The 20,033-nt window shown below is 42.0% G+C and overlaps 2 protein-coding genes across 3 annotated transcripts in view; both read right to left on the bottom strand.

Moving 5' to 3' along the window:
* SMIM43 (small integral membrane protein 43) overlaps positions 1–20,033 on the bottom strand; it is a 245,669-nt gene that overhangs the window by 53,862 nt on the left and 171,774 nt on the right. The gene's annotated exons all lie outside the window — the stretch shown is intronic.
* Positions 1–20,033, bottom strand: part of TNIP3 (TNFAIP3 interacting protein 3) — a 62,555-nt gene that overhangs the window by 41,173 nt on the left and 1,349 nt on the right. Inside the window, exon 2 of the mRNA XM_083756135.1 lies at positions 6,122–6,224. Coding sequence (XP_083612261.1) covers positions 6,122–6,224 — 103 coding nt within the window. The remainder of the gene's footprint in view (positions 1–6,121; positions 6,225–20,033) is intronic.

Here is a 20,033-nt window from a genome sequence, read left to right as displayed (position 1 = left end):
TTTCCTCCATCTTAATTTGCAGACGCAGGATATCTCAGAATATTTGCCATTGTTTTCCAGCAGCAGCAGCAGCAGCAGCAGCAGCATTTATAATATTGGAGAGACTAGTAAAGTAAAGGGACCCCTGACCATTAGGTCCAGTCGTAACTGACTCTGGGGTTGCGGTGCTCATCTCACTTTTATGTGGCCAGCATGACTAAGCCGCTTCTGGCGAACCAGAGCAGCGCACGGAAACACCATTTACCTTCCCGCTGGAGTGGTACCTGTTTATCTACTTGCACTTTGAAGTGCTTTCGAACTGCTAGGTTGGCAGGAGCAGGGACCGAGCAACGGGAGCTCACCCCATTGCGGGGATTCGAACCGCCGACCTTCTGATCAGCAAGTCCTAGGCTCTGTGGTTTAGTGCACAGCACCACCCGCATCCCATTGGAGATACTAAAAATGTATTATTCAACCTACCCTAGCATTTTGTAGGAAGTTGCACTGAAAATAGAAGATATGAGGAAGGTGCCCCTCTGGTCTGCTCAGCTCTGGACTGGACTGGTGTTGCACAGAGTACCCAGGTACAGAACTATGGTCTAATTCATCCAGGTTTGGTCCACCTGGTTCCCCCAAGCAGGTCTCAGTTATACAGACCAGCATGCATGGAGCAACATGCCCTTATTATGTACCAACCTAGAATTTAATAACAACAACACCAGGCCACTGGGCACAATGGATGAACCTCCAGTGATACCAGAGGTGGGAAGAAAATCAAATGTGGATATTGGTGAAAATAAAATTAAAAATGCATTATATTAGGGAAAACTGCCTTGCAAAAAAATGTGCACCTTGGGCAATGTGTAACAAAAATTTCACACAAAAATACTGATACATTTTCATGAGATTTGTTTTGAAAGAAATTTGCAAAGTGGAAATGTGGAAAACTGAACTTAAGACTGGAAAAATTAAAAATAGAGAGAAACAAAATTGACAGATTCACCCATCCCTAGTTGTAGCGATATCCTTCCTTTAAAAGAAAAATCTGAAGAATGTTTTTTTTTTATTTGAGCCAGAATAGTTTCCACTCTGTTAAGAAACATATGTAACAACTATATCCACCACTGCACATCACCCAAATAACCTTTTTACATTTTATTTTTGGCTCTTTCTATGAGTACACAAGGATGTGGAATGGCAACTCAAGCAGTGCTCAATATAGTTGAAAACCTTCATAAATCTTCTTCTGGCAGTTTTCAGATCATTGACCTAGGAGGACATTTCCACCCTCTCTGACCAAATTCATATGAAACACAACCAACCACATCAAAGTATTCAGAGAACTCATTTTACAATTTATGTTCCCTTTTAAGATTCCTTCCTAAAGTACAGACACTATGTTCCAAACAAAACCCATGATCGTCAGACACTTTTCATATGGGCGCCCAAGTTCTTCTCTGTCTCCTTTCATCTCTACAAGCTGGGCTCTGCCTTTCATTATCATTTTTGCATTGCATCCCTTCCATTTCCAGGATTTCTCAAGTCTTTCTCTTCCTTGGGCTGTATTCCTTTCTGGTGAAGAATCTGCATTTTTATAGCTGACTTTTGCATACCCTTGTTCTAAGGCAGTACTGAACTGAAATATGTTGATCATTTGAAGCAAAGTGAGAGGGTGAGTCCCCCCCACACTAGCTTGGAAGAGAGATGGCCATCTAGTGGCTCACAAATGACATTTAAGTTTCCCAAAGGGAACCTAACAAGCTTAAAACACCATACTACCATGTCCCCTGTCTCGCTGTTACCTGCTCAGCTTCAAATTCAGTGACCAGCTTCTAAGGCTCTTTCTGAACATGGTTTCAACAGTTATGTTGGTGTTAACTTTACCCATCATATTTCTAGGCATCTTAAGATGCTGGTGCATGGTGCCAAAAAGGTGCATTTGTGGAACTGTTTAGAATCAAACCAGTAATTCATCCTAGAATCATAGAATCATAGAGTTGGAAGAGACCACAAGGGCCATCGAGTTGGACTCCCTGCCAAGCAGGAAACCTACCCAGGGTTGCCTCTCACCTGTCAGTATTTTGTGGGAGGGATGCAATCGCCTACCCAAAAATGTGTGTGCAATTCAAGTGGATGAAGGTTGACCAGTGCAACGTAGCTGCTGTTTTAAAAATTGCATTTTTTGTAGTTAGGGAAAGGGGGAATGCATTTAAAAGAGTAGGATAAATGAGTGACTGATGGGAAGACATATAACATATGCACAAGTGAATCAGGATGAAGGTTCAGTAAAGGGTGGGCATTGCATAATCCCCATGTACGATATGTGCAAGCAAATCAAGATGAATCAAGGTCATCTGGAGGAGCCCCAGGATTCCAGAATATTCTCATTGAAAGCTGGTCTGTCCATATCTTCTACTGGACTAAGAGGATACAAGAAACTCTTGGAAAAAGAATTATGTTTTGGATGCAACCATATCCTTATGGATGTGGGGAGTTGTATCAGCCTGTACAGCCAGTGTGGTGTAGTGGTTAAGAGCGGTGGACTCGTAATCTGGTGAACTGGGTTCGCATCTCCGCTCCTCCACATGCAGCTGCTGGGTGACCTTGGGCTAGTCACACTTCTCTGAAGTCTCTCAGCCCCACTCATCTCACAGAGTGTTTGTTGTGGGAGAGGAAGGGAAAGGAGAATGTTAGCCGCTTTGAGACTCCTTGGGGTAGTGATAAAGCGGGATATCAAATCCAAACTCTTCTACATTGTTATCTTCTAAATTTTCAAGATTTATCATCTAATGTTTCTAAGGTTCCATGCACACAGACAAATAAGATACCTGAAAAGCCTTAACAGCATATGTTAGGAATCAAACATCATATGAGAACAAATGTACTTTTCTATTAGAGGAGCTTTCCAATAGAGTTTGCTTGTGTATGTCTTGGAGGGAAACAAAGCTGACAGCATTTATCTTGTTCTCATAAGGATTGATAGCTGAATCTTCTCTTCAAGTTATACAGTGGGCTTAATTTAAGGATAATTAAGATCACTACACCCCAAGAAAGGACTAGGATATCGCAACACACTGTAATGAAAAACCATTACAGATGCAATTACTGGTGCATGAAGCAGATGTCCACAGTCTCATTAGCTTCTCACAACAGATCACAGTCATGTGGTACCTTTTAAGCCTAGTTTTATTTTCCCTGTGAAGATCTCCTGGTTTGTATAAAAAAGGGGGAAGGAAGCAGAGGGAATTTGTTTACACATAAGTCCTGAAAACAGCTTTGAAAGAGCCTTTGGGTTACAAGATGTCAGTTTATGGGATGTCATCTGAATTCTCTGCTTCAGAAATTGTAAACATTATAGAAAGGCATGCAGACCCACTGTGCTCCCAAATGGGTTTGCGAAAAAGGGCCTCAGAAGAAAATCAAGAAGACTCAGATAATCACTCCAGGATCCCACCCTCAAAAACATGCAGTGAATTGTGTGATTCACCTGCCTTCTGAGGGAAATTGAAGGCAGCCAGGTATTTTTGTTCAGGCAGAAGGCAGGACAGGTTTTGTTTTGTTTTGTTTTGTTCTCCCACCCCCCAAAAATACATGTTGTTAACTTCTTTTGAAGTAGATAGGTAGTGTGTTGCTATATGAAATCTGATCTAAGTGAACTTCAAGCACACAGGGCATAGCACATAACTTTTGCAATCTATTAAACACTTTCCCCCATATATATTTTTACTGGATTATATTCTCTCCTCCCCACCTATTTTGCATTTCAGTTTATACAAGTTATAAATAAACTGGCCTCTGTTTAACTTCACATTTCTTCACTCTAATCTCTCCTGCTTTTTTAATATCTGAGGACTGAATGTGCAATTTTCAGTTATTTCTGAGTTTAAAGCAGATATTCAGCATATAACTGGCCCAATTTATATATCCTAGATTAATATGCAATCTGGAACACAGCTATCCTCCATTTGTCATACTTCCTGAATATTGTGTGACAATTTTTAAACATATGCACTGTATTTTAAAAAAACATATTTTAGGTTTAGATGGATGCAAAAATTCATAATAAAGGCTAAAATATGTATTTTAGGTTAAAACATTTTGGATTAGGTCATTGGCCTGATCCAGCAAGTCTTCTTATGTTCTTATGTAAAAGCTTGTCTCCTTGTTTACTTTGTGTTTTTGCCTTAAATATAAACATTGTTTCTCTTTAGAGTGAAGTACATTAAAATTTGCCTTTAATTAAAAAAGAACACTTAAAATAAACAAAAGATAGTAACAACAACCACTTTGTACCACCAGAGAAGCGACCCAGCTGCATCAATAGCAGTCAGGGGTAAATAGATACAGAAGGGAATCAAGGAACAATTTTTCATTTCTTTATCTAAATATTTATGTCCCACACTTCAACCCCCAAGGTGGGTCATGACATCAGTTCATAGAAATGAAGCAAGCAAACAAACAAACAAACAAAAAGAGCTGAATCTCTCCTCTCCAAGCCATGTATTAAAGCCAAAGAAATGGGGGTGAGGGTGAGGAAATAAACTAAACCAAAGCTGTGGTAGTACAAAAAGGGATGAGCATTTATCTAATCCATTTTTATCCCAAACTTCAGGACACTTTGCCCTTCACAACAACCCTATAAGGTTGAGCTGAGAGATAAAGTCCGGCTTAGGTTTGTTCACTTAGCGAGCTTCATGGTTGAGTGGAGATTTGAACCCAGGGCTCCCTGATCCTAGGGCTCTCTCAAATGACCTCTTTATTAAGCTTTCATCCTGATTTGCTTCCACTAAGTTTGAGTGGAATACGAATGAATGCTCTCTGGGCAAAATGGCTGCTGTTTCCCTTCTCTTATACAATTCCATTTGAAAAGAGTTACCTGAGAACCACTGAGAAGAGACATGAGAAATGTAACATTGTGAAATGTTCAAATACCCTAAGTCAAGTATGTAACAGCATTTTAGTAATTGTGTTGCCTCTTTAGTGGAAAGGGCTGTGTTTTTTAAAAAATTACTTTCTACATACTAGCAATATGTTGCTTCTTATTCAAAATATCATACATGCTCCATGTATTGGTTTTTCAAGTTTCTGGAACCACTGGGCTCTTTTTCTTCTGGGTGAGAGCTAGGAATACATGAGCATGTGGTGTTATTTATGTGTCTAAGACAGAGATGCGGAACCCATGAACCTTCAGATGTTGCTGGATTACATCTCCTATAACCCTGTATCATTGACCAAGCTGGCTGGGGCTGATGAAAATCGGGGTACAACATCTGGAGGGCCACAATCTCCCCACCCCTGATCCATGCAATGCCTAGGAATTGCCAATCAGAAGGTCGGTGGTTCGAATCCCTGTGACGGGGTGAGCTCCCGTTGCTCGGTCCCAGCTACTGCCCACCTAGCAGTTCTCTGGCGGGAAGGTAAACGGCATTTCCCTGTGCTGCTCTGGTTCGCCAGAGGTGGCTTAGTCCTGCTGGCCACATGACCCGGAAGCTGTCTGCGGACAAACGCCGGCTCCCTCGGCCTATAGAGTGAGATGAGCGCACAACCCCAGAGTCGGTCACGACTGGACCTAAAGGTCAGGGGTACCTTTACCTTTGCAGTGATGAGACCAAAAACTGCATCACCTATTCAGCCAGAGTGCCAAGATGAATAACCTTTATTCCAAGAAGAACTCCAAGTCACACCTGAGACCTACCTTCCTGTCTGCCACAGGAGGGAGAGAAATTGTGCAGGTGCTGTATACCTCAAAAACAGAGAACAGAACAAGATGGCCCAGCATTGCCACCATTCCTAAAAATATGAAATACCAGTGGGATAACAATCTTGCCATCAGTGACACTGCTTTGTTAATTTTGAATCTCTGGCTTTTGATCATAGGCAAATGAGTAGCATAAAACTGGTGTATCACTGCCCCATGTGAAAGCACTGATGTGGTGATGATGGTTTAAAGTCCTGAAAAGTACTGACATTTCATACAAGTGTTTCCCCTAAAGTCAGGAAGCAACTACATAGGGGAGATATAATGAAGTGTTTGTTCCCATCATATAAGCAATAAAGGAAGTTGTATACAACGGCACAGTACAAGTCGTGATGATTAAAAGCAGCTTGTCAAGAATGACAAAGTGGAAAGAAAGTTGCTTACGTTCAGGGGATGTGAGCTGCTCTCCAGCTTCTTCCAGGATTCCCAAGCACCACTCTTCCCTATCAGAATCCTTATTTCATCATCAAGCTCTGTGCTGTCGCATCTAGTTAAGGAAGAGGGAAAAATGCTTCATCTTCTAAAACTGACAAATATGCATCAGGTATAGAAATGCTACTCTTTACTAATAATCCACGTAATTTTCAATCATCAATGCTATTTGCTAAATCTTATTTTTGGATTTTCATCAAGCTCCAAAAAGCTAATCTGCTAGGTAAAAGAAGAGCAATTCTGAAAAGCTCATCTGTTAATTAAAAGATCACCTTTTCCAGGAGAAATATGTAAATTAGGGTGTATAAAAAGAGAACAAGGGGAAGGAAAGACTAAAAGCTCCTTCCTGGCCTTATGACTAAGGCCAGGAATATCATGAATACTTTTGATTTTAAAATGCATATAAACTATTACTAAACTGAATTAAAATGTTTCTTAAAATATTCACTAAAAAGGAATAAACATATATAAGTATTGTAAGTTTTCTGATTTGGTGTATTTTTCTGTTAAAATTTTGGCAATTATACACACAGGTATATATAAACACACTTGGATAAGAACTGCTTTCCAGCTTCTGTACGTGCAGACTGATTTGTTATAAAATAGTTTTGAAAGAGATGGCTATGGAAGCAGCTGGTGTTGCTGGCTCTTGAAATTATTAACAAAATATCTGGATCCTGGGACACAATCCATGACAGGACCAGCAATGGAGCAAGGAGTAAAACCAAAGTTTCAATCAGTTTTATGAGTTGGAAGTCTAGGGGCAGAAACCAGCCCCAAAGTTGTCTGTTCACCTGTTTGAGAGAAAAGAAACCAGGCTTTTAAAATCTTCCCCACCTTAATTGGAAACCCTAGGAAGAACTGAAGCACAGCGAGATGTGTGGAGGCTGTTGGCGTGAAGTTGCTTCTTCTAAATGAGTGCTACTAAATTATCCTCCAATCGATGTGCTAATTATTTTCAGGGGGATATCACTGAGGTTTTTATCAAACTAGTTCAGAGTACTAATTTACCCAGCTCATATGGGTAAATATTAAGAGGGCAGTGTATTTTAAGCATGTATTATTAAGTGAAATATTAGATTGTGCTGAACTGACAATTATTTCAGTGGTATGACCAGTAAAACTACATTCTGGCATGTAACAAGTACCAGAGTCTAAAAAGCTGGATGTGGCTTCAGAGGAAAAGCAAGGCAATCTGTAGAATGTGGCTACAGGAGGAAAAGGGGGAAACTATTCCAATCCCTTCCCATCACCTGGGGCTGATTCATACCTGAAAGGTTGAAGAAGGTGACAAAATAAAATTCAGATTAGAGAAAAAGATTTGAACCTGGGTTTTCTGTAGCCAACGCTCTCTGCAATGTATTGCAATTCACTGGCAGTGCACTGTGAATACCTCTCTGTCATGAAAGTTACAGCTCAATCACACACAGAGAGAAATATGGCACTCATCTACCGTTTTAACTTAACTTGACTTGACTAATAAAATTGCATGCCTGGGAACACTGCAAAAATAAATTGCAAGATAAACTTCAGAAACATGTGTTTTAAGATCCCGGAGGTTATATGTTTCGTGACTCACTTTTTTATTCGTTAATTAGGATTTTTACATGACTCTCAACATGAGCCAGGAGTGCAGTCATCGTCACTACTCTCTCGTCCATGTCCATCAGGAGCATGTGGTTCAACTTCACACAGCTTGTCAGCATGCCTAATGCACAAAATGTAATTCTCCTGCACAGTATCGTGTACTGTGCTGCATTAAGTAGGCCTGGTGACATTTGGAAGCAGTCAGAGGTTAAATTATGAAAGCAGTCACTCAGCTGAGATAAGACTGAACTGAACATTGTTTACATAATGAGTGAGCACAATTTGTAGACTGGCACCTTAATCCTATATGGATTTTTAAAAAATAAGCAATCCCTGATTACAGTGGTGCCTCGCAAGACGAAATTAATTCGTTCCGCAAGTTTTTTCTTCTTGCGAGTTTTTCGTCTTGCGAAGCACGGTTTCCCATAGGAATGCATTGAAAATCAATCAATGCGTTCCTATGGAAACCGCCTTCAGACCAGGTCCGGGGACAGTCTGTCCCCCGACCTCTTCTGAAGGCTGGGCGGGGGACAAGGGCTTTTCTTCCCACCCCCAGCATTTTAAAAAACCCCGGGACAGCGGAGGACTTCTCCGCTGTCCGGGGCGATCTTAAAATGCTGGCGGGCGGCAGCGAAGCCTTCGCTGCTGCCCGCCAGCATTTTAAAAAACCCCGGGACCTCTTCTGAAGGCCGGCGGGGGGCGAAAGTCTTTGCTCCCCCCTGCCTGCCTTCCCGGGAGAGTGGAGAAACGCAGCGTGTTTCTCTGCTATCCCGGACGGCTTTTGAAGGCAGGCGGGGGGGAGCAAAGACTTTCGCCCCCCGCCGGCCTTCAGAAGAGGTCCAGGACCTAGAAGCAGCTTGGCTATGGCTACCAAATTATTTATTTACTACATTTACATCCTGCTTTTCCTCGTTGGAGCTCAAGGCAGCATGATTCCTCACCCTCCATTTTATCCTCAAAACAACTACATAATGGAAGCCCATCTGAGAGGCTTAATTTCGCCTCACAAGCTTCATGGCTGAGTGGGTACTTGAACCCAGGTTGCCCTGGCCATGGCCCTAGTCCAACACTCTAACCACTACACCAGAATTACTGAAGCAAGATTTGAGGAATCAAAAACGTCCCTGTCAGCAGCCCAAGACATTTCATTGCATAAGCTCCTGTGTCCCCATTCTACCTACAGGTTGGAAATACAGTGGTGCCCCGCAAGATGAATGCCTCGCAAGACGGAAAACCCGCAAGACGAAAGGGTTTTCCGTTTGCGAGTTGCTTCGCAAGACAAATTTCCCTATGGGCTTGCTTCGCAAGAAGAAAGCCCATAGGGAAATCTCCAGGGACCTCTTTTAAATGCTGGTGGTGGGGAGCAAAGCCTTTCCCCCCCTCCGGCCATGAGAAGAGGTCCAGGAAGGCCGGTGGGGGCCGAAAGGCATTGCTCCCCACCGCCAGCATTTTAAAAGCAGTCCGGGATAGCAGGGAAGCGCTTCCCGCTATCCCGGATGGCTTTTGAAGGCAGGCGGGGGGAGCAAAGACTTTTGCCCCCCGCCCGCCTTCAGAAGAGGTCCTGGACCTCTTCTGAAGGCTGGGGGGGCAAAAGTCTTTGCTCCCCCCTGCCTGCCTTCCCGGGGGCTTTTAAATCGCCCCGGGACAGCGGAGAAGTCCTCTGCTGTCCCGGGGCGATTTTAAAATGCTGGCGGGCGGCAGCGAAGGCTTCTCCGCTGTCTTCTGAAGGCGGGCGGGGAGCGAAAGTCTTTGCTCCCCCCGCCTGCCTTCAAAAGCCATCCGGGATGCCCATAGGGAAATTCGCCATAGTCAAGCTGCTTCTAGCCTCAGTTCCTGATCTGCAGTGTGGGTACAATAATACTGATCTACACGCTGTGGGTTGAACCACAGAGCCTAGGACTTGCCGATCAGAAGGTCGGCGGTTCGAATCCCCGCAATGGGGTGAGCTCCCGTTGCTCGGTCCCTGCTCCTGCCAACCTAGCAGTTCAAAAGCACGTCAAAGTGCAAGTAGATCAATAGGTATCGCTCTAGCGGGAAGGTAAACGGTGTTTCCGTGCGCCACCCGCGTCCCTTCTAGGTTCAGTACCCTACCTTAAAAGGACAGGCCTAGCCCAAGACAAAATGCACGTAGTTTGGCAAAACAAAGCAAAATACAGTGGTGCCCCGCAAGACGAACGCCTCGCAAGACGGAAAACCCGCTAGACGAAAGGGTTTTCCGTTTTGGAGGCGCTTCGCAAAACGAATTTCCCTATGGGCTATTCCTGCGGATTCCCCCCCTTTCCCCCCTTTTTCTAAGCAGCTAAGCCACTTATCAGCTGATCCGCTAAGCTGATAAGCCGCTAAAAGCCGCTAAACCGCTAATAGTGCTAATCCACTAAGCTGTCAATGGGCTTGCTTCGCAAGACGAAAAACCGCTATACGAAGAGCCTCACGGAACGGATTAATTTCGTCTTGCGAGGCACCACTGTAACAGGCTAGTGTCTCAAAACTGTGCATGCCCACCTATCTTTCAACAGGAGCAAGCAACTCCACGACGAATATGTGGACGTTCCCAGATAAAAACAATGCGTAACAAAGAGGAGAGATTTGGGGTAGGGCACATAAATTGCACCAACAAAGACTGAAGAAAGGACAAGTAATGAGATGAGATTGCCATGCCGCTGAAGTCTAGAGGACTGGGCATATGCCACAGAGGAAGGCCAGCATTTTAAAGGGCCATGCCCTTTCATGTGATCACTCCTGGGGAGGGGATGTGCAGCTAAGAACTTTTTCATCCAATCTGAAAGAATGATTAAAAAGGCTTTCTCGATAAAGGAGGTTGGAGTCCAGTTTGCAAGTAGGGATGATACTTCATTTACTTTCCTGATTACTTAATTTAACAGGTGCAATCCAGGAAATTCCCACTCTGCCTTGTAAAGGTTTGAATTACGTAACACCTTCTCAACCAGGAAATATTCCTTTCCTTCTCCAGGTAACATTTTAAGGACTTCTGCCTTAGCAAATATACATGTAAATCATTTCCTTTACTAGACAGTCCTGAACTTTTTGAATCATGTCAGAACCACCAGCAAAACAATGTGTGGGGCACAATGGCTTGAAAACAGTTTTCTAACAAAAATAGGAGAAAATCCTACTATGCTGGCTCCAGCTGTTGTCCAAACCTCTGGCGGGCAAAATATTTGTGATGGGTGATCTAAAGAGATGCCTGACACTCAAATAAGGGAGGCTTACAATCTGGACAAGAAAATTGGCTTCCAGGTGGAAAAATCAAAATTGGAAACAGAACTGTTAGATCCCAAAACTAAGATACTATCAAGAATGTATAACTTGCTGTTGAAATGGAATACTCAGGATGAAATGGTGAAATCTGCTATGATAAAATGGGCACAAGATGTCGGACATAACATTATGTTGGCTGACTGGGAACAGTTATGGACCACAGGTATGAAATTTACGGCATGTAATGCCTTAAGAGAGAATATTATGAAAATAGTATACAGGTGGTACATGACACCAGTCAAGCTTGCAAAAATATATCATTTGCCCGATAATAAGAGTTGGAAATGTAAAGAAAATGAAGGTACATTCTTTCACCTTTGGGGACGTGCCCAAGGATTAAGGCTTTCTGGGAGATGATCTATAATGAAATGAAAAATGTATTTAAATATACCTTTCTGAAGAAACCAGAGGCCTTTCTCCTGGGCATGGTCGGCCAATTGGTGCCAAAGAAGGACAGAACTTTCTTTATGTATGCTACAACAGCAGCAAGAATACTTATTGCAAAGTATTGGAAGACACAAGAACTACCCACTCTGGAAGAATGGCAGATGAAGTTGATGGACTATATGGAACTGGCGGAAATGACTGGCAGAATCCGAGACCAGGGAGAAGAGACAGTGGAGGAAGATTGGAAGAAATTTAAAGACTATTTACAGAAGTATTGTAAGATCAATGAATGTTAGAATGATGTTGGAATGAATTTATGTGACTCTAGCAGAAATGTAACAAAGATTTAAGAAAAATAGACTGTTAATTGGTGAAAGGAAGTAAACTTATATTAGTATCAAGAAAAATTCTCAGGACAAAAATTTGAAAAGAGGGAAAGGATTTGCTGAAATGGATAATTGACTTAGAATACAAGAAAGGGAGGTGTGAGGAGGTCAGGGAAATAAGCTAATGAAAGGAAAGTAATGGGAAGATTTGTTGTATTGTTTCCTTTTTCTTTTTTTTCTTCTTGATTCTTCTTTTTGCTTACTGATTTTTCTTTTTTCCTTTTTGTATTTTATTTTTTCTTGATTAAAAGGATGTTTTTTTTATTTCTCTTTTTGTACTAAAACTTTAATAAATATTTTATAAAATAAATAAATAAATAAATAAATAAATAAATAAATAAAGAGATGCCTGACAGACCAATGGATCTGTTAGAACCACTACTGCCTATGCTGCCTATGTGCTACTCTCTCAGAGACCTCTTTTTTTACATAGAGAAAACCAGTGACCTAGACATGCAACACATTTTTAATTACAATTTAAAATATTTTAAAGCTGCTTCTCTGGGCAAATGTCCATCCAAAGTAACTTAAACTAAAAATGAATAAATCATAAGAATAGAAGAATACATTTTTTTAAAAAAAAAAACAACCTTATAACTAATACTCTGCAACACTCCTATTAAAAAAAAATATTACAAAAGAACATAATTCTGACCATCACCCACCTAAGAAATATCAGCCCTGGAAGGTCAGTTGAGGGGGAAAAGTTATCTAAAAAACTTTTGTAAAAAGCTTTCTAAGAAAACTACAGTTGCTTGCACCATTCCATGTTTCGGTAAACCAGTTAAGATCAATTCAGATAACACTTTTTTTCTGCAGGGAAGGTACTTCCTTGTAAGAAGCACCACGAAGTCTACATATAGATAGCCACAGCTGACTACCAGGCATATGGATTTTATACAGTTAGCTATGCAGAAACATTTTCTGGGCAAGTAACAGAACATGTGTGAAGCTGTTCTTAGTCTCTAAGTTTTCTTTAACAGTGGCTCCTCGGGTTACAAACACTTCGGGTTACAGACTCCGCTAACCCGGAAGTAATACCTTGGGTTAAGAACTTTACCTCAGGATGAGAACAGAAATCGCACGGTGGCAGCGGAAGGCCCCATTAGCTAAAGTGGTGCTTCAGGTTAAGAACAGTTTCAGGTTAAAAACGGACCTGTGGAACGAATTAAGTTTGTAACCAGAGGTACCACTGTATATGTAAAAACAATACTGCAGTACTTATTTTTAAAGTCTAGAGGGCACTCACAATTTAGTCAGGAAAGCACTTTACCTAAACAACCGAACTATTATTTAAAGACATTCTAAGGTGAATTAAAAAATGAAAGTATTTGCCTCCCAATTGCTGTGAGCAGATTTCTGCTTCATTATGTTTGTGACTAGATAACCAAACTCTATATTCATCAAAAAAATGGTTTCTGTCTGGGGATATGAGAACATATTCTTTTCTAAAGCCAGGGGCCTGACTTTCAGTGCAATTGAAAATATTTCTTAAAAGCCTTTGGACAATTGTGCAGTATTTGAGTTGCAACTTTTTTCTAGCTGGGCTCCTCTGCTTGGAACAGCTGCATGACTAGTCAAAATTTTATAGGTGAAGCTTCTCTCAAATGCAGTTATTACAGTAAGCTTCACCTCTTACTTTGTGCTTGTTATGCAACCGTTAGTTTCAAACACTGGAATTACAAGGGTGGGTGGAACAAAACTACATTGCATTTTCTATTTTGGAAATATCAGCCATGAAAGAGAGGAACTTTGGAAGTGATTGTTACCCCAAAACCAAACAAGTCTGTTTTTTTCTAACATCCCAATCTTATGCATGCTTCTCTGCATGTTCGTATGTTTCCAAATGGGATCAGTAGTCCTCATGCATACAGGTTTTTGGAAAATCCATATAGCACCATTGATATCAGAATACCAGCCTGCATTTTTCACTCATTTAATCTGAATTTTTAAATTCAATCTCCACCTTTTCCAGGCAGGTCTGGGACACACTCTCTGCCTGAAACCCTGAAGAATCATAGAATTGAGGAGTTGGAAGGTAACCTGAGGATCATGTAGTCCAACCCTCTGCAATGTAGGAGCCACTGCCAATCAATGTAGACCATCAGTGCTGGTGCCAGACTATTCAAAAAATTCTAATGTATGAATTACTTCCCAAAAAATGATACAACTTTTTCAAAATATACAATAAAAGTAAAATATTATCTTTATGATATAACAAAAAACTAATACGTATAAAAATGGGCTCCTCAAAGGTCAGTACTGTACTCCTCTGAGGTCTGCATCGTAGGTGGCTGCCTTAAATGGCCTAATCATAGCACCAGCCGTATTATTATTATTATTATTATTATTATTATTATTATTATTATTATTTGTACCCCGCCCATCTGGCTGGGTTTCCCCAGCCACGCTGGGCGGCTTCCAACAAAGATTAAAAATACATTAAAATGTCACACATTAAAAACTTCCCTGAAAAGGGCTGCCTTCAGATGTCTTCTAAATGTCAGGTAGTTGTTTATCTCTTTGACATCTGGTGGGAGGGCATTCCACAGGGTGGGCACCACTACTGAGAAGGCCCTCTGGCTGGTTCCCTGTAGCTTTGCTTCTCACAGTGAGGGAACCGCCAGAAGGCCCTCGGCGCTGGACCTCAGCATCCGGGCAGAATGATGGAGGTGGAGATGCTCCTTCAGGTATACTGGGCAGAGGCCATTTAGGGCTTTAAAGGTCAACACCAACACTTTGAATTGTGCTCGGAAACGTACTGGGAGCCAATGTAGGTCTTTCAAGACTGGTGTTATGTGGTCTCACCGGCTGCCCCAGTCACCAGTCTAGCTGCCACATTCTGGATTAGTTGTAGTTTCCGGGTCACCTTCAAAGGTAGCCCCACGTAGAGTGCATTGCAGTAGTCCAAGCAGGAGAGAACTAGAGCATGCACCACTCTGGCAATACAATCCATGGGCAGGTAGGGTCTCAGCCTGCATACCAGGTGGAGCTGGTAGACAGCTGCCCTGGATACAGACAATACAGAGCTAGATGGACCAACAGACTGACTTGCAATAACACAGCTTCCTATGTTGCTGTGTGCCCTTGTCCTGAAGAAATGTGAAAACTTAAGGAAAAATTAAAATATTGCAACTGACCCATTTGCAAGGTCTCAACATTTACAGTACTGAGTGGAGATCTTGGAGTACTCTAAGTCCCTGTGACTGCGTCACAAGTGCAGGGGAAAGCCTGCCTGCCTGCCTGCCTGCCTGCCTGCCTGCCACATGGTGCTTTTTGGCAGATGCAGAGGAAGTGCCATGGCACCCTGTGTAGGTCAGAGCTAGTAAAGGTGCAATCCAGTGCAAACGTATACAGATGAATGTCCCACTGAGATCAATGGGCTTACTTGGACATGTATTTGCAAATATATTAGAAATCTCTTCATTGACTCGTCTGCAAGTGAATTTGAGGTTGTTCTGGCAATGGCACAGAAGACAAGTGACAGTTTCTTACATCTGGGAGGTCACGAGTCTTAGCTCTCAGCTGCTTAGAAAGGCCAGCACAACAAGCAATAAAACAACACAGGCCACTGCTACTGCTGCCAGGTGCATACATTGGCTGTCTTTATCAACAAGAAAGGTAACAGGAAATGTTCTTGCCAGGAGTGATACAGATTTTTATTCGCTGAAAATATTATAAATCTGAATTAAGAAGTTTGTCCATTTTATAAAACATACACGTCACAGTGTGTACACAGTTCCACTCTAGGAAGGTGATTTCCCACAGGGGCTGCTTATTAAAGTTGCAACCTCCATCTGAGTAATACTGTTACAACCTGACATTATCGCTTCAGGCAAAGGCAGGCATCTGGGTGCAGCCCTTCCTCCACCTGAGTGTGTGCTTGCCTGCATGGAGAAACGTGTGAAGTGGAATCTAAACCTCAGATCTGCACTGAGATAAGAAGAGTTGACAGCAACATTGAAAGAGAAGTGGCAAGAGTATCCATGGGTGTATAACTGAAGTTACATTTCAAACTGCTACACCTCAAAGGTGCAGCTGTGTGACTGAACCAAAGAAACAATTACATTTTCCTGCAGATTAATGGCAAAATAGAATTTTTATCTTTAGCTATCCTGAATTCATCTGTGAAGACTGCTGAGTGCAGAAAATCTTGCATGTGCTCTGGTTAAAGCCAATAGACTTCCACCCACCTTTAGTCCCAAATTGAAAAAATGGACAGTTTTATTTTTGTTTTACAATATGAGTCATTTCTCTCTCTCTCTTGTTCCCTCTCTCATCCCCCACCCTTGTTTTCTCTCTGGCTTTCTCCTCCTCCCAAAAACAAATAGGAACAAGCTGAGTACAGTGGTACCTCGGGTTAAGTACTTAATTCGTTCCGGAGGTCTGTTCTTAATCTGAAACTGTTCTTAACCTGAAGCACCACTTTAGCTAATGGGGCCTCCTCCTGCTGCCATTCCTCCAGAGCACAATTTCTGTTCTCATCCTGAAGCAAAGTTCTTAACCTGAAGCACTATTTCTGGGTTAGCGGAGTCTGTAACCTGAAGCGTATGGAACCTGAAGTACCACTGTATAGTGCTGCTGCTACTAACATAGCCCACCTTAATTTGGAGAACACAACCTAATTGTAATTGTAATCATAACCATAACCTACCCATGATTTGAAGTGCAATGGACTAAGTTATCTTTATAGATTTCTCCCCACCACTTAATTTTGATAACATCCTTAAGGTAGAGAATGATTGCTAACTGTATTTGGACTGTGACCCCTGCCAGGACTTAACTGGTGACATGACTCATCTGGGGTTAGCTTTTTTAATTCTGGAACATGTTAAGTAAGAATATAGGGAGGGGTGTAATAATAATAATAATAATAATAATAATAATAATAATAATAATAGTAAAGCACTCTGGGCAGCTTCCAACAAATTATAAAACAACAGTAACCATTGAGTTACTTTACCATTGGGTAAATATGCAGAGGTCCTACATGCCTAGGATAAGGGTAAAGGGTTTCCACATGAGAGAATGAGCCCTGGCCTTCTAGAATCTGACCACTGTTCTCAATACCCACTTTTTGCACTGGTTCCTGGGAAGACAAAATGGAGGTAGGCTGTATATACTATCATAGGTGGGATATAAATGGAGCTTGGTTGCACAGAGACAGCTCTGTTCAAATAGGAAATGGGAAAAACTTGTTCTGTGCCATCCTTGTGATCAGCTCACTCATGAAGTACCACAAGGTTTAATGATGAACAAGGGCTTCTAAAGAGGGCATACAGCCTTACCCACCCTAACTGTGTCTCATCTTGAGAGGAAATGAATTCCAGAGACAAGGGGCCTGACACATGCTTTTGTAACCGTGGGTGGGTATTTCAGGCAAAGGATTCTTGAAGCTGTTATTACAGTGGTGGCAGCGCTAGTGGTGGGACATAGAACAAAACAGATTTGTGGTTGCCTGCCTTGAAGAATTGTAAGCCATTCTAGTCCAACCCCTTGTTTGAGACAAGAAATCCAGAACTATGGCTTCCTCAACAGATGGCTATTCAGCCTGCTTGAAGCCATCCAGTAGCAGGAAGCTCACTCACCACCTCCCTAGGTGATTGCTTCCAATGTTGGACTGCTCTTTCCATCAAAAAGTTGCTCCTAGTGGTCAACCAACATCAACCCTCCTGTAATGTAAGCCCTTTAGGGCCATGTCCTACTATACCTTTAAAGCGCATTCTAAGCACATTCTCTCCCTCTAAGAATTCTGGACACGGTAGCTTGTTAAGGGTTGCTAGGAACTGTAACTCTGTGAGACATAAATTACAGTACCAAACATTATTGCAGGGAAGGAATGTGCTTTAAATGTGTACACAGCCTAGGCCTACTCCTGTCTACTAGAGCAACAGAGAACAGTTGTGTCTGTGTTACTGATTTTCTTAGAACTGACCAAATATTGTTGATAGTCCTGTGGTGTGTCTCCATGGAAGCTAAAATGGCCCAAGAAGCTAGGTGATGGTCAGAGAAGATGGCTGGTCCAGATCTCCTGCTTCAAATCCAGCCAGGGAGAGGGGACAAGGTGCTTCTATGGCTGTGAACACTCCATTCATTTAAAACCCACCTCTCCACACACACAAAAAGAATCCTGGGAACTGTAGTTTATTAAGGGTGCTGTGAATTGTAGTTCTGTGAGGGGTGAAGTACAGTTACCACAATTCTTAAACATGGGATGTGCTTTAAATTTTTGTGTGTACTCAGCCTGTCTGGAAGGAAACAGACTGCAGTTTGAGAGAGGCAGATAAAGGCAGTGAGCTGTACAGTGGTACCTCGGGTTACATACACTTCAGGTTACATACGCTTCAGGTTACAGACTCTGCTAACCCAGAAATAGTGCTTCAGGTTAAGAACTTTGCTTCAGGATGAGAACAGAAATCATGCTCTGGCGGCGCGGCAGCAGCAGGAGGCCCCATTAGCTAAAGTGGTGCTTCAGGTTAAGAACAGTTTCAGGTTAAGAACAGACCTCCGGAACGAATTAAGTACTTAACCCGAGGTACCACTGTATTTTGGAATCTGTAAACTAACAGCATTTTTGGGTGCTAGCTGTTTTAGTAGCCTTTGGCTGGATGTCAAAGCTTCTAGGCTGTGTTCCTCTACCTAGACTCAACCTGTATATCCGTAAACAAGTGCAAATACTGTAAATGTCCGTAAGCTTCCAGTGGCCTCCTTGGAAAGGAAACCAAATGCTGTACCCCTGGAACTTCTCACTGCTTGGAGAAGTAGGGTGACAATTAAGAATGTGATCTGCACAACAAAGAGAAAATAAGTGCAGGTTTCATTCAATCCTGTTTCAACCCTATAAACGCCTCCATGCTTCTGTTCCCCTTATGAAAAAAGGAATGGTGCTTTTAAAGAACAGTTAATCGTCAGCAGCTGTTTAGCTGTGAAATGACACATTTGGAATAGAACAGTGCTGTTAATATGGACTGAACCAGTTGTTTCCTAATAGCTTCGGCTTAATTTTCAAGAGCCATATGACTAACAACAAAAGAAAACATGCTCTTCATGGAAATATATGGTTTCCATAGCCTAAGTTCTGTTGTCTATGCCCTGGTAACCTCTAGGTTAGATTACTGCAATGTGTTATACGTGGGGCTGCTGATGGTTCAGAAAATTCAACTGGTACAGAATTCAGTGGCCTACTTCCTTGCCAGTTTGAGCATATAGCACCAATCCCGGCCCAGCTGTACTAGTTGCCAGTTAGTTTCCAGGCCCAATTCAAAGTTCTGGTTTTGACTTACAAAGTTTTAAACAGCTCAGGACTGCAGTACCTCAAGGACCGCCTCTCTCCATATGAAACCACCTGGATCCTGCAATCATCATTTGAAGCCTTTCTTTGTGTCCCTCCATCACAAAAGATCTGGAGGGTGGCAACACAAGAGCAAGCCTTTTCTGTGGTTGCTCCCTGTTTGTGGAATGTTCTCCCCAGGGAAGCTTTCTTGGTGCCTTCATTACACATCTTTAGGCACCGGGCAAAAACATGCCTCCTCTCCCAGGCCTTTAGCTAATTAAACAATTTATGGCCATTTTAACTGTGGGGAAGGGGCTATTGTTTTTGTTTGTTACTATGTTGTTTTTGGTGGTTTTTATAATCTAAACTGCCCTGTGATCCTCAGATGAAAGATGGTATAGAAATAATAATAATAATAATAATAATAATAATAATAATAATAATAATAGATAATAGTAAGAACCAAAGATCTTTCCCCCCTGCTGTGGCCTGGGGACAGTGGCAAATAACCAAGGTGTATTGAATTCTGAGACACTGAGAGCTGCATTTTTTCAGCCAAAAGGAATAGCCTTCATTTGTGCACATTGCTCAGTACATGCCGACTGTTGCTATAGCTGCTGTGGCTCCTGCCGTCTAAAGGAACTATGCATAGAAGAGCAAGAAAAGGACTACATTGGATTACTTTGAGGCTGGGAGATCATATGAGATGACAGGCTAGAATACACAGGATTAATACAGATCGCGGCTAGTGTCCTGTGTGCACTGCTTTCCCAAAACAGCGGTGAAGTGCAATGAATGCAGAGTTAATGGGAATGTGCATGCAGTCTAAGCCTTGACCTTTATCTGAATTTTCTCCTTCTTGATCTCTCTTGTTTTTATCAGTTTTAGAAGCTATTTTTAATCTTCTCTGGCTGACCTTTGCTGGGATATGTTGAGTTTATTCTGAAATACC

This window comes from Podarcis gaigeae, assembly GCF_964106915.1.
Source record: "Podarcis gaigeae genome assembly, chromosome: 9".
NCBI classification, from domain to species: domain Eukaryota; kingdom Metazoa; phylum Chordata; class Lepidosauria; order Squamata; family Lacertidae; genus Podarcis; species Podarcis gaigeae.
Note: the sequence above shows the minus strand (reverse complement) of the source record. Positions and strands in the feature narration are given on the sequence as shown.